General features: G+C 41.4%; 1 protein-coding gene across 1 annotated transcript in view; it reads right to left on the minus strand.

Moving 5' to 3' along the window:
• Positions 1–20634, minus strand: part of AGBL1 (AGBL carboxypeptidase 1) — a gene marked incomplete at its 5' end in the record, with an annotated part of 506902 nt that overhangs the window by 42044 nt on the left and 444224 nt on the right. Inside the window, 2 exons of the mRNA XM_027083140.1 lie at positions 8204–8218; positions 12263–12288. Of these exons, the coding sequence (XP_026938941.1) occupies positions 8204–8218; positions 12263–12288 (41 nt within the window). The remainder of the gene's footprint in view (positions 1–8203; positions 8219–12262; positions 12289–20634) is intronic.

Raw genomic sequence — 20634 nt, forward strand, 5'->3', positions numbered from 1 at the left:
TTAGCTTCTACTCCTGCTCTCTGAACCAGCTCGTGCTGCTCTCACCCAGGCACTGTAATCCAGCCACACTCACCTTCTTTCAGTTCCTTAAACTAACCAAGCTTTCCCCGGCTTAGAACCGTTCTCACTTGTGCATCCCTCTGCCCAGAATATTCTACCCCCTCTACCTCAGTCACTCACACTCAGCACTCAGCTCTCTCTGATGTGTCACCTTCTCAGATTTTATGACACTCCAATCTTAACCTCTTTCATTGTCTCCCACATCTATTTTTTCATAACACATTGCAGTTTACAATGAGATAGTCATGAGCGTGTGGACTTATTTAGTGCACCTCTTCCCCACTAGATTATAAACTCTGTGAGGTCAGGGACCAGATGTATTCTGTCCACTCCTCCATCTTCAAATAAATGGATGATATTCTCCCTCTTAGGAATTTCCACAGGGTTTTGTTTTTTGTTTGTTTATTTGTTTTTTTCATATCTGCCTGCTACCCAGCATTTTATTATAGTTACCTGAATATATGCCTTGTTCTGCTTAAAAAGAATTAGGAGCTCCTCGAGGACAGAGTCTGTGTCTTATAAATCTCTAAATTCACCTTAGGCCTAGCAAAGACCTACATGTAGTTGGCACTAATATATATGTCTTAAACAGATGAAACAACTGAATTGTGCCTGTGAGTCGTGAGAGATGGTTTTACAGTGTTCTGGTTAAATATATTAAAGAATGTGATCTTTTCCTGTCTTTTTAATACATAATAGTGATGGTTCCATGGGATGCTGTAAGCCAGTATGGTAAGATTTAGATTTGCTGACTCATAATGACTCAGTAATCTAATAATACTCCCATAGTGAGGGCATTACAATGGATTTGGGATTTTCTTAAATGTATTTTATGAGGGGAAAAAAAGTTTTCATCTCTGTACTACAAATGGGAGATATTCTAGGAAAATATATCTTGATATATTAAAGAATACTTTTCTCATGCTGCCTCTTTTTCTGTAGTCCCTCAATTTTAAACTGTAATGTTTCAAAATGTCCTATGAACTTGTTATTCCTATGAAATTGCCCAGATAAAATGGGGAAAACAGATTCATTTAAATGGATATCTGGGGACTTCCCTGGTGACACAGTGGTTGAGACTTTGCACTCCCAATGCAGGGGGCCCAGGTTCGATCCCTGATCAGGGAACTAGATCCCACACGCATGCCACAACTAAGAGTTTGCATGCCACAACTAAGGAGCTCATGTGCCACAACTGAGGAGCCAGCAAGCCACAACTAAGGAGCCTGCAAGCCGCAACTAAGGAGACCACCTGCCACAACTAAGACCTGGTGCAACAAGATAAATAAATAAATATTTTTAAATTAAAATTTAAAAAAAGTGGATATCTGCAAAATGTCTCTGAAAAGGAGAGGTCAGCGGAGACATATTTACCACGAAGCTAAAGAAGCTTAAGCTTCAAACCTTTCATTAACAGACTCCTTCCACAGCCCTACTGTCATAAAATTTACAGAAGTGGGAATTTTAATAGCCATGAGTTAACACTGCCTTCTGTCTCCTTTCTGATAATGTCACTTTCCCACTTCCCTCCATCACACTTCCCCTTCTGTGTTGTGGTAAGGTGGTGCCCATGGCATTTTGGGCATCACACTCAGGAGGGGTTGAGTTGGGATATATTTACTTTCTGGTTAGTGGTACCCATTTATAAGGTTCATAGTGAATCCCTTGTATAGTTAAGTCATAGCTACCATCCTGGTGTAGAAAGAGCTTCCAATAACTCTCCTACTTCCAACTTGCTGACTCACCCAATGATGTGACATGAAAGTTGGGCCAGGAATTCTACTGTGTTCCAAATACGTCCTACAGCACCTGGCAGTGAGAGTTGGGAAGGAGGGGAGAGACATAAAGTTTGAAATGTGCTGGGTTTTTTTAGATTTCATGTTGGTGGGGTTTGGCAGCATTTTACCTGTGTGATTTGTTATGTCTTTTGTCTCTCTAAACAGAGATTCACTTTTGTAAGTATTTTTATATTTAAAATTTGTAATCTTTTTCTTATAGAGGATCTCCCAAATTCAACTGAAGTCCCCACAAAAGCTGGATTTACTTCCAGCACCAGCATACCTACAGAACTACTTTTCCCAGAGTAAGAACTCAAGGTAACTGTCAAACACATCAGGATCCTTAAGTAATCTCTCTGCAAAGAATACCAGATATTAGACTGGATTTATTTATTAGATTAGCCTCCAACCAGGGAGCTAAAACAGTGCCATCTACAGCAATCTGAATGACAATTCAAGCCAACAGTACTTTGCCCTTGATAATTACTCAGAAATGAGAAAAAAGGGGTGGGGGGGAATTCCCTGCCATCCAAAAACAGGTCAAGAAGTGGAATAATGGGTAAACTCGGAGCCTTCCAGCCTTAAATAGAAGAAAATATGAAGAACTCGTTCTTCTCTATTCTCCACAGTCCCTTAAATGAGAACAGATTACAAATCTAATAAAATTGTTTTTCTTCTAATTCACAGAACAATTTTATGCAGCATGTCCTAATTCCTCAATGTACATCCAGTGGGGTTCCTTTTAGACCACTGTGAGCATACACAAAATGAAACATGACATCTCTTGTTAAATCAAAGCTTATAGGGATAATTTAAAGAAAAACATCTTTTAGAGATTGTACTATTTAAAAAGAGAAAAAAATGTGGCAACCTAATGTAAATAGAATTGAATATTTTTACTCTCATGATCTTCTAAGTTATACTGGCTTCAACCAGTTTGTGTGAGTTTATCTACAGCAGTGGTTTTCAAACACATTTTTCTTTCTTGTTTGTTTTTTTTAACCACTGTTTTTAGTGTTTTGTTTTTCACAGAATTGTACAACCCTCATCATTATCTAATGTTAGAACACTTTCATCACCCCAAAAAGAAACTTCACACCCATTAGCAGCTGCTACCCATTTTTCCATTCCCCCCAGCTCCAGGCAACAACTAATCTACTTTCTGTCTCTGTGGATTTGACCGTTCTGGATATAACAAATAAATGGAATAATAAACTATGTGGCCTTTTGTGTCTGGCTTCTTTCATGTAGCATAAAATTTTCAAGGTTTATCTGTGTTGTAGCATGTGTCAGGACTTCATTCCTCGTCATGATATCCACTGTATGGATGGATATACCTCATTCTATTTATTCTTTCATCAGTTGTTGGGCTTTTAGATTGTTTCTACCTTTTGGCTCTTATGAATAATGCTGCTATGAATATCATGTACAAGTGTTTGTGTGGACATATGTTTTCATTTCTTTTGCATATATCCCCAGAGGTGGAACCATTGGGTCATACAGTAACTCTATTTTAAACAATTTAAAGAATTGTCATGGGCTTCCCTGGTGGCGCAGTGGTTGAGAGTCCACCTGTCGATGTAGGGGACACGGGTTCGTGCCCCGGTCCGGGAGGATCCCACATGCCACAGAGCGGCTGGGCCCGTGAGCCATGGCTGCTGAGCCTGCGCATCCGGAGCCTGTGCTCCGCAACGGGAGAGGCCACAGCAGTGAGAGGCCCGCGTACCACACAAAAAATAAATAAATAAAAAATTTAAAAAAATAAAGAATTGTCAGAATGTTTTCCAAAGTGGCTGTATCATTTTACATTCTCAACAACAGTATACCAGGGGTCCAATTTCTCCACATCCTTGTCAACATTTGTTATTGTCTGTCTTTTTTATTTGAGTTATCTTAATGAGCGTGAAGTGCTATCTCCTGGTGGTACTGATTTGCATTCCAAATACTTTTGCTTTTGCATACATATTAGCATTTGCGCTTTCACCTATTTTAAGTGTAATGGATTATTTATGAAGTTGTTTACATACAGTACAGTACAAATGTAGGATATATTGTATAAAACATCCCCTAAAAATATGTTTTAAATACGAGAAAGAAGTTCTAAGACTTTGTTCCAAGATGTCACAGAACGGTTCTTTTTACTTTCCTGGGGTTAATACAACCCACTTGGAAACTATCTATCTAAAGATGAGGGAAATTTAAAATAAGAATTTTGCTGAAGATCAAGGATTCTAACATTCTTTCAGCAGTGTTTATTTATTGAAAACTCACTACATGTGAAGCATTCTGCTAAGTACTTTCCAGGATATAAACAACATAGAAGAATGTCCATGATGTCAGATGTCACAGTCTAATTTATTTCATAACCAAGTTTCTCTTGATATGTATTTCTTTCTTTTAAGTTTGGAGCATGTGACCAGATTACATAAACAATAATTCATGGTGCAATCAAACACAGTGAAACCAATCTGGCATATCTTAATAATACAGACAATAATTAATGGGTATGTAAGAAGCTATGAAAGGTAATGATTCACCTAAATTTCATCAACTTAGTGTTACACAATCCAGCTCTCCTTCTGTACATATGTACCTCTTCTCTGTAGGTATTAAATGGTGTTTGCTATCTTTTCTCTCTAGTTGTCTTCAAGAAATTTTTTTTCCTCTTAATTGTTCTGAATTTTTACTACAATGTGTTTAAGTACAATGTGTTAAGATTTATTTTTACTTATTGTGTGGAGGATTGACTGTGTCTACCTACTGTTAAGTTTCACTATGTTCATTAAATATAGAAAGTTCTCATCCGTATTGTCTTCAAATATTGCTTTTGGGTTTTCTGTAGGCTTTTTGGTTAACAATTGAACAATGCAAGTGAGCAGAGAATGGTTAGTTTGAAGCAAAATCATCTCCATAATGACAAGAAGGATAAGAAAGAAATCAGCAATAACATTAGCAAATAAAATAAAATAATTTTAAAGTAACTGTGAAAACAAAATGATGCTGGTGGAGAACAACCCCAATATTATGCATGCATCTTAAGAGCAGCGGTAACTAATACACTTGTTCAGATCCTGTAACTTGTAGGCAATCTCACCTAAGTATCACAGGCTAGTTGAACTCACAATGAAGGCAGCCCTTGTGCAAGCAACTATGATGAGATGTAGTTATTGCCACGGTTCTGAGGATGGATGTGGGGGAATCTTGACATCCAAGAGCAAGATCTGAGCAATCTGAATGATTTGTGTGATCCAGGTAAATTCCTTCCTTTGTCCTGAGTGGCAACTATGTAATTCAAATGGACCCCATTAACTTTCAAAACTACTAGAAAAGCAGGGAACCCAATGGAAACAGGGAAGACTGCTAGTTTCTGGAAATCCTCAGCAAAAGAAGGAACAGGAGTGGGTGGAGGCAGAAGCAGTAGAAGGAGGCCATCAGCTCTGTGGAAGGACAGCAGTTCAGAGAGGAAGAGGTCCAGGAGCTGGGGGCAGTGGGAGGAGCCACTTGACCCCCTAACTACGAGCCTTTTTGTACATCTTCCTGGGGACTCTTGTGAGACTAGGAAACCTCCCAGCATCCTATGAGGGAGGTGTGCTTAGCCTTCCAGGAAGTTTTGGCACTCAGGCTGCCACACATATCTCATGGGAAATGATGCAGCCATAAATAAAAGATACTAGTAGGCCTCAAACCAAACTACAGGTCTCAAAGAATAAGTCAGAAGCAGTATATTTTATAAATAAAGGAACATGGGCTATAGGTCTTCCTAGTAACTTGGCTCTGGGCAAGTCACTCAATCTCTCTGAATCTCTCTAAGCCCGAGTTCCTTTATCTTTGATATATGACATTACCTACCCATTAAGGCTGTTGCTAAGATTAAAACCTGAAATGTTTGTTAAGATTAGCACAAAGAGTGCTGATAAATGTGACTTTTTTTCTTCTCCCAAACCCAGGTCTGCTCCCGCTTCCTTTCAGGAACTTGTGACATAAGGATACCCTTCCTAAAAATTAATAACTAGGGTTAGAATGAAAAATGAGGCAAACTCCACTGTTAATCTCTGCACAGTTCTCACTACCTCATGCTCTCATTCACCTCTACACCTTGGGGGAAAACTATCAAGGGGATTTTCCTATATGATTTCAATCCTGTTGATTCATTTTCTTTTTCTTTGATAGAAAAACTACATGGCCCTCTTGGAGCTATCTGAGCAAAATTCTAGTTGTTTTTGTCACAGAAGACAGAGAGTTAAATTGAAGGAGCTGAAATCCATCACTGGTCAGGGTGACTCCAAGTGTTTCGCGGACCAACAGCATCCGTATCCATGGGAGCCTGCTTTGTAACAATATCTCAGGTGTACCCAGATGAATGTTTGAGAAACACAGCACACCCTCTCTTCCACCTTGCAACTATTGCCTGTAACTTCCCTCATCTCAGTAGGGGATGGAGTGTGGGGAGCTTTTGTTTTGCCCTCAGTCTCCATTTCAATCCATTATCCATGGCAGAGCCATTCAGGAGTCCCTGGTAGTTCAGTGACACAATCCATCAGAGCTGAATTACACCGAAACTCTCAAGGAACAGGCTGGTTCTCTCTGTCTGCGCTTGGGCGACTACCTTGTCAACAGCCAAGAGAAGAACAAGGAGAGGGTGTGAAGGATTTGGATTTTTAATACCCAAGGTACACAAGCAAGCACAGAATATCCCTTACACACAACACAGCTGGACAGACCTATAGCCACTCTCTTACCCTGGGGCCTGCATCCTGACCACACAGAAAGAGAATCCATCAAAGGAGAGCCTTTTAGTCTCTTAAAAGCACTAAATAAAAAAAAAGTAAAGAAGCTGAATTTGGCAAGCAAATGGTAGCAATGTATCTGCAAGCAGAATAAGCATCTTTGTGTGTGTGTGTGTGTGTGTGTGTGTGTGTGGCAGCATCCTCTATCGCTTTATGTATTAATGCAATGCTAATTCATTCTACTAATGAGAGTTATAACAGGAGGGTAATGACCAGAAGCCCCATACAAATTATTCTTCATCTGTTTTCTTTTCTTTATCTCTCTCTTTTTTTTTTTCCTTTTAACAACGGACTGATTAGGGCCTGAAACAAAGCAAATGTAGTATCTGTCAACTCACTATAAAAATGGACGGGAAATTCTACGAGGGTTTTTTTGTTTCTTTGGCATTTGTTTCAGTGCTGCACGGATTTATCCAGAAGTGAGCTGGGCAGTCAGTATCATAAAAATGACTAAATACGAACATAAAAAAATTAAACCTTTGTACCTTGGACCAAGCTAATGGTTACCCAGCTCCAGCCTCATCTCCATTTTTATTGGAAACAAATTACACATCTATGTATGACTCAAAGGGTGCTTCCTTTTATCCTTCCCCTTCTGAATGTGTGTAGTTCAGGTGTTTCAGTTAACTTTGTACCAGCAAAACTTTGTACAGCTGCCTTCAGGCTTGTATGTCCTGCTCACACAGACAGACTGATACAAGTTTCATGCCAGCTCACCTGCTATTTCACAGAGATAAGTTGATTCAGACCAAATCTTTTGCCCACAAACATGTACAGATCTCTCCATTTCTTTTTAAATAAGCAAAATAAAAATATTTTTCTCCTCTATGCTACCTCCTTAACCTCTAGCGAGTCTCTTATTAAAAACTGCTCATAATTTGAGTTCAGCAAATCTGTTTTAAGTACATACTCTGAGACAGATCTCACTTAACACTCCTATTAGCCTTACGTTGCAGGCAAGATCTTCATCTTGCATAGGAGGAAATCAGCAGAGACGTGTCTAACATCAAACAGCAAATAAGAGAAAGAACTGGGATTCACTCTAGGTCTTTTAACTAAGTATCCAGGGATCTTCTCAGTAGCTCAGTGCTTCTCGAAGTGTGGGAGCTGGTCCAGCAGCATCAGTATCATCCAGGAATTTGTCAGAATGAAAATTTGGGCAACTCATCCCAGACCTACTGAGTCAGAAGCTCTGGAGGTGGGAGCCAGCAGTCCATGTGACAACCCCACAGGCAATTTGTTGTCAAGTTCAAGGGCTGTGCTAGCCCAAGCTGCCTCTGTCTCTCCCTTCAGAACTATTTGGAAAGACAGAGGAGGCCCATTGCCCTCTCTTACTCAGAAGCCACTCCCTCCTTAACAACTTCATATCCATGCCTACAGCTTTCTTACACAGCACTGTGTTTGTGTGTTTTCCTTTCTCCATTCTGCGAACATTCATTGAACGCATTCGATGGGTGGGATGCTGTGTTGGAAGTTATCAATGTAAATGCTCAAACAGAGCTTCTCTATGTTCAGAGAGAATGGCAGTGGTGCTAGAACAACCCTCATCGAAAGCCATCGTGATTTTCTCATGAGCACATCTAGGGGCTTCGCCTCAGTCCTCCTGAATCCCCAAGGCACCTGACACTACTGACCTTGCTTCTTCATTGCTTAGGAATTCTCTTCTTTTGTAACTCTGTGCCTCAGCTGGTGGTTTCTGTCTTTTCCATTAGCGTTACTGTCTCACATTCATTCCATCATATAAGTTCTCCCTAGTGTTTCATTTGTATCCATCTTCTCTTCTCTTTATATACTTCCTCCTGTTAGTTTTCTCGAAGATTCTCACTCCTCCTGACTTTTCTGCCTCTCTTAACAGCACCTTCATTTCCCACGGAAGCTCAAAACCTCAGCCTCTTTTTACCCTTTCTCCAGTATCCCAACCTGTATTTAATCAGAAGCCAAGTCCTCAAGTTCATACCTTGGTGAATCTAACATCTCATTTTCACTCCCACTGCCACCAAATTAGTTAAACCTCTCCTTATCTCTAACAAAGGTTATTTCACTAAACATTTATCTGGCCGCCTCATCTCCAGCCTCCAGAATCCATCCACTATGGTACAATAGACAAAGAAGTTTTTGTAAAAACTACATTGCTAGCTTGCTTCGAAACTCTGTTTCCATCTTGTCTACCAAGCTCAAAATTGTCTTTTAAGAAGACTTGCTACGATATGATTCCAAATTAACTCTTCCAGGTCTATCTACCCTATGTGCCCAATAACTTCGATAAAAGAGATCACCAATAAAACTTTTCCAAATGCAAGCTTTTTTTTTAACTTCTTTTTATGTATTTCTTTCTTTCAGTTAGTTCATCCTTTACACCTGCCCTATCCTGCTCTTCTTTAGGGTCTAACTGAAATAACACCTTCTCCATGGTGCTGACCTAGTTCCACCAATGGGTATGGTTTCCTTCTCCGTCAAATTCCCAAAATGCCTTGCTTGTTCTCCGCCAGCCCTTTGTTACTCTCCTTTGAACCTGGATATTGGTGTGGCTGGATTATCACCTGCCCTCAAGAGATACATGTCTTTTGCTGCCCTAACCAGTAAGTTTCTCAGGAGAGAAACTCATTAAATATTGGTGGAATGTAATTGAAATTAGTTTTCTTTCTCCCATTTCTCCTTTACACACATAATCCTGTTTTGTTCTTAACATTTCATTCACAAATCAAATTTAGCTTCTATCCCAAAGATCCAGAATTTACCTTTTACAGAGCCTAATTCAAATTTATCCTCTGTGCCCTTTATTTCATCATGTCTTACATTTGGTTCCCAGAATTCATAAGCGGTTTGGATATGGTTTGTCAACTCACATCTTAATTATAGTGGAATAAACCCAGGCAGATCTGAATGAAATGTCTCCCCTATATGACCTTTCCATTACCTATTTCTAGTCTCTCAGAAATTCAGTTTCTGTGTCTGTAGAAAGGGGCTACTCTAATTCTTCTCACCTTAGAAGCTAACAAGGCCAAATAAGAAAATGAAATTGAAACATCTAACAACATAACACATGACAGATCATTCTTTAATGCTTTGGAATTAAAAAGATTTGCTTTCATTTTACAAATAAAGAAACCAAGGCCCTGCTCTGTGATCACCAGCTTGAAGGAAGCAGAGCCAACACTGAAATTATTGTCTCCTGGCTCCCTGCCAGGTCTTCTCCAGGTAAATGATGCAAATCCCTCCAGGGGTAAACTGGGTCTGGTTAACTGAAGGCCAATGAGGGAGACAGTCCTAAGCAGGCCTTGGGCTGTTCCCATACCCTCACCCCACCCATGGGGGAAGCCAGCATTTAGATCCCCTCCTCTTGTTATACAGGGAGCCTCTCAAGGCCTAGGGAGCAATTTTGGAGCCATTTTGGCAGGGCCCTGGCAGCAATAAGAAACGTTTTGCATGGTTTCTACAGCAGCTGGCTGACTCACGTAGCAGGAGTTGGGGCTACAGGCAGCTGCGGTCTGACCTTTCAGACCTTCTCTCCTGAGTATGTCTGGGAGTCTCTGGGGCAGTTGTGACACCCTGTGGCCAGGTTGGCTCATCACAGCAGAGTGTCCCTTAGTAAAACCAAGAGCGTGTGGGAACGGGTACAGGCGGAGTGAGAGCTGCTGGCCTGAGTTTGTGGAACATTCAGCCTTCTGACTTCAGCTCATGCTCAGTATTCCTCCAATGCCCAGCCCCACTTCCACCCCAATTAGATTTTTTGGCCTTTTGGTGTTAATCCAGAACACCCCCAAGAGAAAGGAGATGAAAAGAACCAAAGAGGTGAAAACCACAGGAAATGACTCAGAATCAGTACTTAATGCCTCCAGATGGCAGAGGCCATGTCCTTCTCTCCATAGCTCCCTACCCACCCCATCAAGCTCACTGTATACTGTAGGTGCTCTATAAATGTTACCGAATGTTGAATATGGCCATGCCCAACAGCTTGATCAAGGGCTAATAACTGTGCTATTGTATTAGATCTGATCTATCAATACAAGTTAATCTCATACTTTTAAAATATAATTACAGTTTGACTTGCTCTTGCTACATAGTCTCCAACAGCAAGAACAAGGAACCCTACGTCTCAGTGCCTTTCTAGAGAAGTTTAGAAGACAGGATTTCACCTGTGTGCACTGATGCAAGAAATTTCATTAGACCACAAGGAGACAATGCTATTCACTACTCACATACCTGTGCCCTTTCCTAGACTCGCCCTGCCTTTGTTCAGCTTTCCTTCACTCTCTCTTCTTCCTCCCAATACTCACAGTGTCTTTTCTTTCCCTTTTGGAAAGACCTCTACTTCCAGTTTTATCTTTTCATGCTTGCTTTTATCTTTTGAGAAAGTATTTTTTATTAAATAATTGAGTACCACAGGACATGAGGCTGGAATGGGATTAACTCTAACTCTGGCCTCTTCCCGGTGAAGTACACAACAAAACACAACAGAGTGTAGCTTCAGGCAAAGAAACACAACAGCTACCAGTGTAAGTAAACTCACTTAACAGGATTTGTAATTTTGTGAAATTATTTAGAAAGGCACTATCATGTCGCTTGTACTGGAGGAACTGACAGTCTGAAAAGCATCTTTTGTTCTATGCTGGTTTCTCGAAGTGTCTTAGAGTATTACTGTCTACTTCTATCAGATTAAAATAAAATAAAATAAAAAGAACATGAACAATTATCCAGAGATGGTGATATTCCCATAGTTGGATAACAGTTTGGACAGGAGAGAGAGACTAGAGCTGGAGAAGGAGGGCAAAGTTCTATGTAACCTAGACAATGGCCCAATGTCAGGAGAACCAGCTCTGGTGGTTTCCGTCCACACTGCTGGCTGTCTTTCCAAATTGCAGCCAATGGTAGCTGTTGCCCTTGGACACTGTGCTGCCAGCCATACTGGATCTTACTCAGCACTTGTGACAGGTCCAATCTCAACCCTGTCCTACTAGGCTCTATGTAATCTTCCTCCTCTAAATTCTACCCCACCTCCTGCAGCGTTAGATGTCCTGGCTGTCTGTTTCCTCCTTCTGCCGCAGATCCTTTGCACTTGCTATTCCCTCTGCGGAGAATGTGTGTCCCCCCAACCCCTTGCATAGAATGACTCCTCGTTCCATTCATAACTTGCCTTCATGTTACCTTTTCAAAACTCACCTTCCCCTCTGCCCTCCACCATGCTCCATTCCTTTGTCTTGCTTTATTTTCTCTATTTATTTACAGTAATCTGGAGTTACCTTGCATTGCATATTTATTGTGTTATTCTTTATTACCATTTTTTCCATGATGCCTGGGCTCTTGTCTCTTTTAGTCAGTGTTTAGTACTTAGTAGGTGCTCAATAAATATTTATTGACTGAAAGTATTAGGCCTGCCTGGCTTTTGTCTGAACCTCTTCTTCCCCCAAATTTCCAACTTTGTCTTGCAGATGAATTATTAGAGGGAAACTTACTTCTCAATTTCTTATAGTCATATAGCACTAGATCTGAGACAACTAATTTTTCAATCTGTAAAATAAGGTCACATATGTTTTCTAACATGCCATACCAAAAGAGTCATTGGAATTTTAGAAAAGGAAATTAATATTTACTGATGACTTACTATATGCCCACTATAACGCTAGGGGATTTCCAGACATTTTGTGATTTATTTCGCTCAACAACTATTCTGGTTGGCAATATTATCTATATTTTATAGATGAGGAAACAGGTTCAAAACTGTTAGAGATTTAAAAACTTGACTAAGGTTACAGCGGGTTGAATAGTGTTCCCTAAAAAGACATGCCCAAGTTCTAACCACAGGTACCTGTGAGTGTAATCTATTTAGAAATAGGGTCCTGTCAGATGTAATTAAGTCTTAAGATGATATCATACTGGATTTAGCGTGGGCTCTAAACCCAATGACTGACATTCTTATAATAAGAAGGGAGAACACAGAGACACAGCCATGAAAAGATGAAGGTAGAGATTGGAGTGATGTGTCTACAAACCAAGGAAGGCTAAGGATTGCTGGTAGCCACCAGAAGCTGGGAAAGAGGCAGGCGTGGCAGAGATTTCCCCTCCCAGACTCCAGAAGGAACCAATCCTTGATGTTGGGACTTCTATCCTCCAGAACTATGAGAGAATACATTTCTTTCATTTTGTAACCAAGCAGGACTCTATGGGGTTTTTTCGGGGGTGGGGGGGACGGACAGGCCCTTCCCCCATATCCTCTGCTTTAGCTCCTACCTGAAGTATCCAGAAAACAGTATTCCATACATATTTCCTGAGTTGTTTTACAGATGTGAACACCCCCCCCCCCACGGAAGATCTTAACTACTTGATGACCATGAGCACATAGCCCCAGGCCTCCTGCAGTCTAAGGACTGATAATGTTAACCCCTCTGACCCGGCCCTGTTACCTCACCCTCAGCCAATCAGAGAACTGTGCATGAGCTGATCACATACCCTGTAACCCTCCTCCCTCATCTGGCTTTTAAAAAATGCTTTGCAGAAACCCTTCAGGGACCTCTGGAGTTTTTTGGGCAGGAGCCACCCGTTTCCTGGCTTGGCCCTTCAATAAACCTCTCTCTGCTCCAAACTGGTGTTTCGGTTTGTTTGGCCTGTGGGTTGGGCACACGAACTTAGGCGAACAATTTTAAGCTGTCCAGTTTTTGATCGTTTGTAACCTATTTAACTAACACAAAACCCTGGGTGGTAAGTGGCAGAGCAAGGATTTGAACCTGGATCTGTTGAATCCAAATCCTGCACTTGCCCCACCAGGCCAGTTGACTTCCCTGAATCCTACAACAGAGCGCCATCCTTGCTCAGCACAGTATAACAATAGAGAAAGATTTAAAAGCAGAGACTCATAACGAAATAAAATCTGCAAGTATGGTTGCTACCTTTAGTCGTATTATCATCTATATTCATACCCTACGTGCAAAAGATGACCTCACACGAAGGAAATTCTCCGGTGATTCCAAACTGAAAGGGTTGCAAATGCCAGGAAAGAAAGAAGAGACAGGCAGGGGAACTTAGCAGCAATAGCAACCAGAGAGCAGAGTATAATAAAAGGAGACTTAACTGGAGGGAAAGAGCAGCGGCTGCCTTTGAAGAGAAATATTCAAAGCACAGAGCAAACTTGAAAAAGAATCAAGAATCCTGAGAAGAGACACATGGGCACGGGCAGCTAGTGGGATTCAGACTGGTCATGCAATGCTGTAGCAGGGAGGGAAAAAAAGAGCTAATATTTCGAAGTTCAGCTTCAGAAGTGGAAAAATCACACAGCTGGTAGGTTGCAAAGTCCCTTATTATGAGGATCTAATGTGAGGATTTTCTCCAGTCCTTTCAAATTAGGACATAGAAATGCACCAGCACGAGGTAGGAAACTGATGAAAGGGTTAAACCAAGGGGCTACATGCAGCAAATGGATTGATTTCTGAGGACAGATGAAAAGCGATAAATATGTGCATTTGAGGAGGTGATAATTAAGGTCACTGGGGAAGCCCTGGGAGGAAACGGGGGGGGGGGGGGGGGGGGGGGGGGGGGGGGGGAAGGCCAGCCTGGAGGCAAGGGTGAAATTGCTTAGAATATCCCACGCAGGCAAGTGGATAAGTGGGAGGAAACCATAGAGGAGCCCCAGGGCAAACTTCCTGACAGCATGAAGTTTATTGTGTCTCCACATAACTCAGGTTCCAAGTGACCTTTTGCCATTCCACAAGTGAAGTCATTTCCTTTGAGGAAAGGTGCTATACAAATGTAAACAGGTAAGTCTGTGCTGCACAGAGTGCAAGAAATTGAATACATTCCGGAATCCTCCTGTCCTGATCCTCAAGAGACAGACTGAATGTGACCTCATGGACCTTTCTTTTCATCTTCTATTGATGGGAATTGTACCTGACACCACCAATTTGGTGTCCCCTTTCCATCTGGGAAATTCACAAATAAGTGATATTACTGGAGACCACACTGTTTTAATAAAAACACTCTAAGGTCAGTTGTGACCCTGCTTGTCTGGAAGAATAGTTATGTGGCCAAGACTGGTGAGTCTGGAAAACCCTCGATCAGGAAAGACTGGGTTCTGATCAAATAAAAGTGACTTAACTCTGTACAGAACTACCCAGGAGTAGACCCTTGTAGAAATCAAGAGTTTGCCCATTTTCTCTGCATGTGCATCTGTGTCTACATCTCAGTTGCTTTGCATAGGTGGCGTCTGCCACCTGAAATGTCCTCCTTTGCTCCATTTGTCAAAGTCCTGATCATATAAAATATAAGGCTTAATCCAGATGTTTCCTACCCTGAGAAGCCTTCCCTGATTCTTAGGTCAGCAGTAAGCCCTCTCTCCTCTGGATGCTATTTTGGTGCTTGTCACAGTCTGCTATCATTCTTCTACTAGCTGCTGTGGCCCAGGGTCTCGGAATCAGAGGTCAAAAGGATGAGAGCCATGTTCCACCTCTGTTCACCCCCATAGCACAGCCCACCGCATAGGACCATGCTTACCAGCAGAGTCTAATTACCTATAAACAGAAAAGACACTAAGGATGATTTTCTCCCAGCTGTGAATTAACTAAAAAGGTCACCCAAAAATGTGACCTTTCTCCCCAAGAAACGGTGATATCAAAAGCTAATGAAATCTGAACTTTATCATTTTCCACTGAACTTTTCATTCTGTTTTAGGATATTAAAAGAGAGAGAAGCATGGAGAAAGGGAAAAACTGGAAGTCAGGAGTTAGATCATAAGAGGCGCTTCCATTCCATTCACAGGTGATCTTTGTTATTAGGCCAGACATAAAGTATAGTCAAGTCTTTATACACGGAAGATATTGTAGGTTTGCTGAAGATAGATATCACATCTCTTTAAAAAGATATACTGAGTACTTAGTACGTGCTTGACCCTATAGCTGATAATAAATATCTCTTGGTCCTTGCTCATGGTAGCACTCAATATATATTGGCCTTGCAATGAATAAATGAATGAATGAAGAGGTTTGAACTAGATCAGGGCTTCCCCTGGCCACAGATACCTGGGGCCCTAATTACAAAAGGGTCCACAAAATTTTTGACTCTTGAAGTCATATTTTTTAATCTTTTAAGCTCTAAATCAGGGGTCTCCAACCCCTGGGCCACGGACCGGTACCCGTCCATGGCCTGTTAGGAACCTGGCCGCATAACCAGGAGGTGTGCAGTGGGAGAGTGAGGGAAGCTTCATCTGTATTTACAGCAGCTCCCCATCGCTCGCATAACCTCCTGAGCTCTGCCTCCTGTCAGCATTATGGTGAGTTGTATAATTATTTCATTATATATTACAATGTAATAATAATAGAAATAAAGTGCACAATAAATGTAACGTGCTTGAATCATCCCAAAACCATCCCCACGCCCCTGCCCCGGTCCATGGAAAAATCTTCTTCCAAGAAACCAGTCCCTGGTGCCAAAGAGGTTGGGGACCACTCCTCTAAATGGTTTCTAATGAACCATTACTGCCTGCATTTGTTCTCAGGTCCAAGGGGAGGAGCAATTATAAAATAAGGGCAGTACTTATGGCCCAAGGGAAAGCGTTAATGTCAGAGGCTCAGCAAAATACAGAAGTGCAAGATGCAGCAGGATCCACGGAGAACAAAATAAGAGCTCTCAGAATAAACTCTGAACTCTTTGCCAGAGATTACATCAGATCAAGATGTGATCCACTTCCCGTTTTCTGATTAAGGACAGGTGTTCTGTATCAAATATACCTGAATGTATTCTTTACACTACACTCTTTGGTTTAGTGGTTCTCAAATGTAAGGTGTCTAAGAATCATTAGTAGTATTCATATTACAGTATTAATACTCATTTATACAGCAGTTACTCAATGCCAGGCTTTTGGAAAAGATAGTCAAAATATAGATTCCCTAGCTCTATCCCTAAGGATTCTCATTCTGTAGGTCTGGAGCTGGAGCCCAGAAATTTATATTTTTAATAAAAGACCCACATGATTCTAATGAGGGTGGTCCTGGAACCAAACCTGGAGGAAGATGTTTTAGTTCCATTTGTTTCATGACCTTCATAGATCTGCCTGTGTCATCTTAGAGTCAATAAATCATATCCAGAGTGGGGAAGGGTCTTTTAAATCACCTTAGCCTAATCCTGTTTTGCTTAACGAAAATTGCAGTTATTTAAAGGCAAGACAATGCAAACTTTTTTTTTTTAATCTCTTGCTTTTTTACTTAAATTCTCCTCTCTGGCATCAAACTTAGCCTCCTGCACAGTTTGGAACTGAAGAGTGATTCGGTGGTTCATAATCTGCTCCCTCGATTGAATTTCCATCAAGACTTCAGTTTCCAAGATGTGCATGAGGGAGAGTCAGTCTTAGGTGGAAGCATCCTGTAAGGTGAGCCCTGCTTCATCAATTTGTAGCTTTGTGACACTTGTTCCCTCTCTTTGAGCTGCACCTTGAGAATGAGGCTATAAAGACCTACCTCCCAGAAATATTGTGATTAAATGAAATGTTTAAAATATTTGACCCATAGGAAGTCCTCAGTAAATATTAGTTCCACTAATATTGTATAATCATGGATCCAATAGCAATAACATGTTTTAAGTGGCAAAACAACACTTTACTATCACAGTTCTGTTGCCAAGTACTTGACTTTCAAAACAGTAAATTAACTTCTTCCACAGTCTTTCTCTCTCTCTCTCTCTCTTTCTCCCCACCCCACCCCAGGCTCACATGTGTGTGATATAAAGTTGAACCATATACAACTGATGTGATCAACCATTTTCAATCTTTGAAAACAAAAATTTCACACAATTTCACTTAATATATAAAATATCTACAGTTATGATTTCGATGACACCATATTCTCATCAACCCAAATGAAATTTTACATTACTAACTGGACCTCTAATTGTCAGACTTTACCATAAATTATGGGGTATCAGCACTTATACAATTAGTAGATGAGAATTCCATGCAGTTTCTCATCCTTAACTGTCTTCTAGAGAGTTTTAGATTTTGAACTTATGTTCAGTATGTCCTTCGTACTTTAGTCAGAGGCAACATTTTTCCAACTGTCAAAGTCAGTTTGGGCAGTTCTTTCAAACCTCTTGTGCCTGGTTCTTAAAGCAAAAGAAAAAAGTGGCTCTGAAAGGTCACAGGAATATTGTTCTCAGCTATCGACTGAAATCCAAACAGCTGTCAGATTGCAAGAAACATCAATTCTGTCAAATTACACTACCCAAATTCCTGTCAAAGGGTCAATAAATTGTGTAAAAGCAGGACCCCTTATGAAATGCAATTAGAAATTACAGATCAAAGGGCAGAGCAGGCCAAAGGTAGCTTGCCAAGGCTAAGAAGGGACTGAGCTAATCTCACATTTGAGCAGAGAGAGATTAAAGGAAGCAACGCTTAACTTAGAAAGTGATTATAATATTTATTAATAGTAAAGTATTACAACACAAATTCCTACCAGCTAGCAATTGTTCCTGGTGATGGAGGAGACAGAAGAGATAGTCCTTTTTTACAATTAAGATCTAAAGATATATGACTAGCCCTTTAGATTTCTTTCTTTCTCTCTTTATTAAATCAACTTTAAGTATAATTTACAAAAAGGCGGGAAAATTGGGGTAGAGGTAGACAGCCAATGTAAATGTCTAAAATCTGACACATTTATGAGTGAAGGGTAAAAATTCATTAATCAACTGATTATTTTTGTCTATATAAAGTCAAGCACGGTAACGTTCCTAAATCTATGAATTTGGAGAAATAATAAATGACTTGGCATTATGGAAACATATGATATAGCTTTCCCAGGGTCAACAGCAAGTCAAGTCAATAACAAAATGAGACAAGAGGTACGAGTTCCGAATTCACCTGTCAGTCAGACATTTTTGAGACAGTGTCCTCTACTTGCCCACTCCTGTCTCATCTCCCATTTATCACTTAACCCTCTGCAATCTGCACATTCCCAACCTTCACAGAAACATCTCACGGTGACCACCAATTCAATCCAATGACTAGTTTTCTTTTTTCTCTTATTATATTGTGGTAATTGATACTCTAATCAATGCAACTGAGGCAGGAGATAGATGAGCCCCAGGCTGAACAGCTGGAGTTTGTCCTCTGTGCACAGATACTCCAAAATAGCAGGAGGGAGGAGAAGCTGCGCCTTGCCCAGATAAGAGATGAAAGACCATGTATTCCTCATTCTCAAAGTCAAGGAGACCTTCCCGACTACACATGTGTAGAAAGGCTCCTTGGAGGTCAAAAAGGGAGGGGGCGCCACCGCATAGTAAGTGATGTCAACCTACCCATAGGCCTCTTCGCTAGAATCCATCTTGGCTAAGAGATGCATTCACATACATGGGAGGATCCTGAGATAAACCAAATACAGACTCAGGATCAGGCAAAGCAAGATGACCGGCCGAAGGAAACCTGGAAGAAATGCCCCATAAAAGTGATCCAAACTACCACAACGGTGCGACTCTCTCTCTGAGCCACCCGTGTGTCTATCCATACGTACTCTTTTCCCTCCTAATAAACACTTTACTTGCTTCACTACTTTCTGTCTCTCTGCGGAAATTCATTTCTACAAAGCTGACAGGCCAGGGCCTTGTTAGTGGCCACTGGTCTAGTGGCTAAGATTCAGCACTCTCACTGCCGTGGCCTGACTTCAATCTCTGGCTGGGAACCGAAATCCTGCTTCAAGCTGCTGCAGGCCGAGGCCGCCCAAGATCACAATCTCCCTGTTCCCACCTCCTGAAATTCTTCTCTGGTTTACCTTCCACATCCCTGGGTTGTGTCAAACACAGCTCTAGGAGGAAATAAGGCAATGAAGGCCGTAGGCAAGCCCCTGCCCAGGTGAGGAGACAAACAGGAAACAAATAAATACGTGCTGTCAAGTACTGTTACGTGTTAAGAAGAAAACTAAAGCTAGTGAAAGGGTAGAGTTAGGTCAGATGGAGAAAGACACATACTGTGTGATTTCACTCATGTGGAATAATCTAAACAAACAAACAAAAACAAAATAAATGAACACACCAAACCAAACAGAAACAAACATGTAGACACCAAGAAAGGAGTAGTGGTTACCAAGGGGAAGAGGCAGGAGAGAAAGCAAAATAGGTAAAGGGGATAAGCTGTGTGGTGACAGGTAGAAACTAAATTTTTGGTGATGAGCACGCAGTAGGGTAGATAGAAGTAGAAATATAATGTTGTACACGTGAAACTTATAGAATGTTATAAACCTCAAGGTTATTATCTCAATTAAAAAATAAATTGGGGCTTCCCTGGTGGCGCAGTGGTTGAGAGTCCGCCTGCCGATGCAGGGGACACGGGTTCGTGCCCTGGTCCGGGAGGATCCCACATGCCGCGGAGCAGCGGGGCCCATGAGCCATGGCCGCCGAGCCTGCGGGGCCGGAGCCTGTGCTCCACAATCGGAGAGGCCACAACAGTGAGAGGCCCGCGTACCGCAGAAAAATTAAATAAATTGAAGAAAAGTGGGGGAGGTAGAATGTAGGGGGAGGTGGATGTTCTTTAAAATCAGAAGATCTGGGAAGACCTCCTGCAGAGGGATGTCTGGGCAGAGACTTGAGCAAAGACTGTTTCAGCTCCTTCTCTCAGACTCAGTTCTGGGGGCTTCTATTTGCATATTCAAAGACCCTTGCAGGTGAGTTGGTCTCCTTCTGGTCGAGATACGCCGTCTCCAAGCTCTGCCTTCTCCCCTCCCCACACAACTTTCTAAGAGGTAAAGAGCAGGGTGAAGATGTTATCTATCCCTCACACTTCGAAGGCAGAGCAGCAAGAGTCTAATTTGGGTTTGGGATTTGGGGTTTACCTTTGGTATATTCTTTTAGAGGACAAGGCTCACAATAGTGCAGGTGTGTTCTGACCCCTGTAGAGGACAGCACCCCCAGTCTGCCCCTCATTCTAAATACAAGCTGCTTACAAACTAAGGCAGCACAAGATCAAATTAAATTTCTTGGCAATCTTGTCATTCCGTTGACTCACCCTGAATTTACAGTAAACTTCTGCCTCTGAGCCTTTTTTT

The sequence above is a fragment of the Aethalodelphis obliquidens genome, unplaced genomic scaffold, assembly GCF_003676395.1.
Source record: "Aethalodelphis obliquidens isolate GAN/ISIS:26980383/991018 unplaced genomic scaffold, ASM367639v1 scaffold49, whole genome shotgun sequence".
In the NCBI taxonomy this organism is placed as follows: Eukaryota; Metazoa; Chordata; class Mammalia; order Artiodactyla; family Delphinidae; genus Aethalodelphis; species Aethalodelphis obliquidens.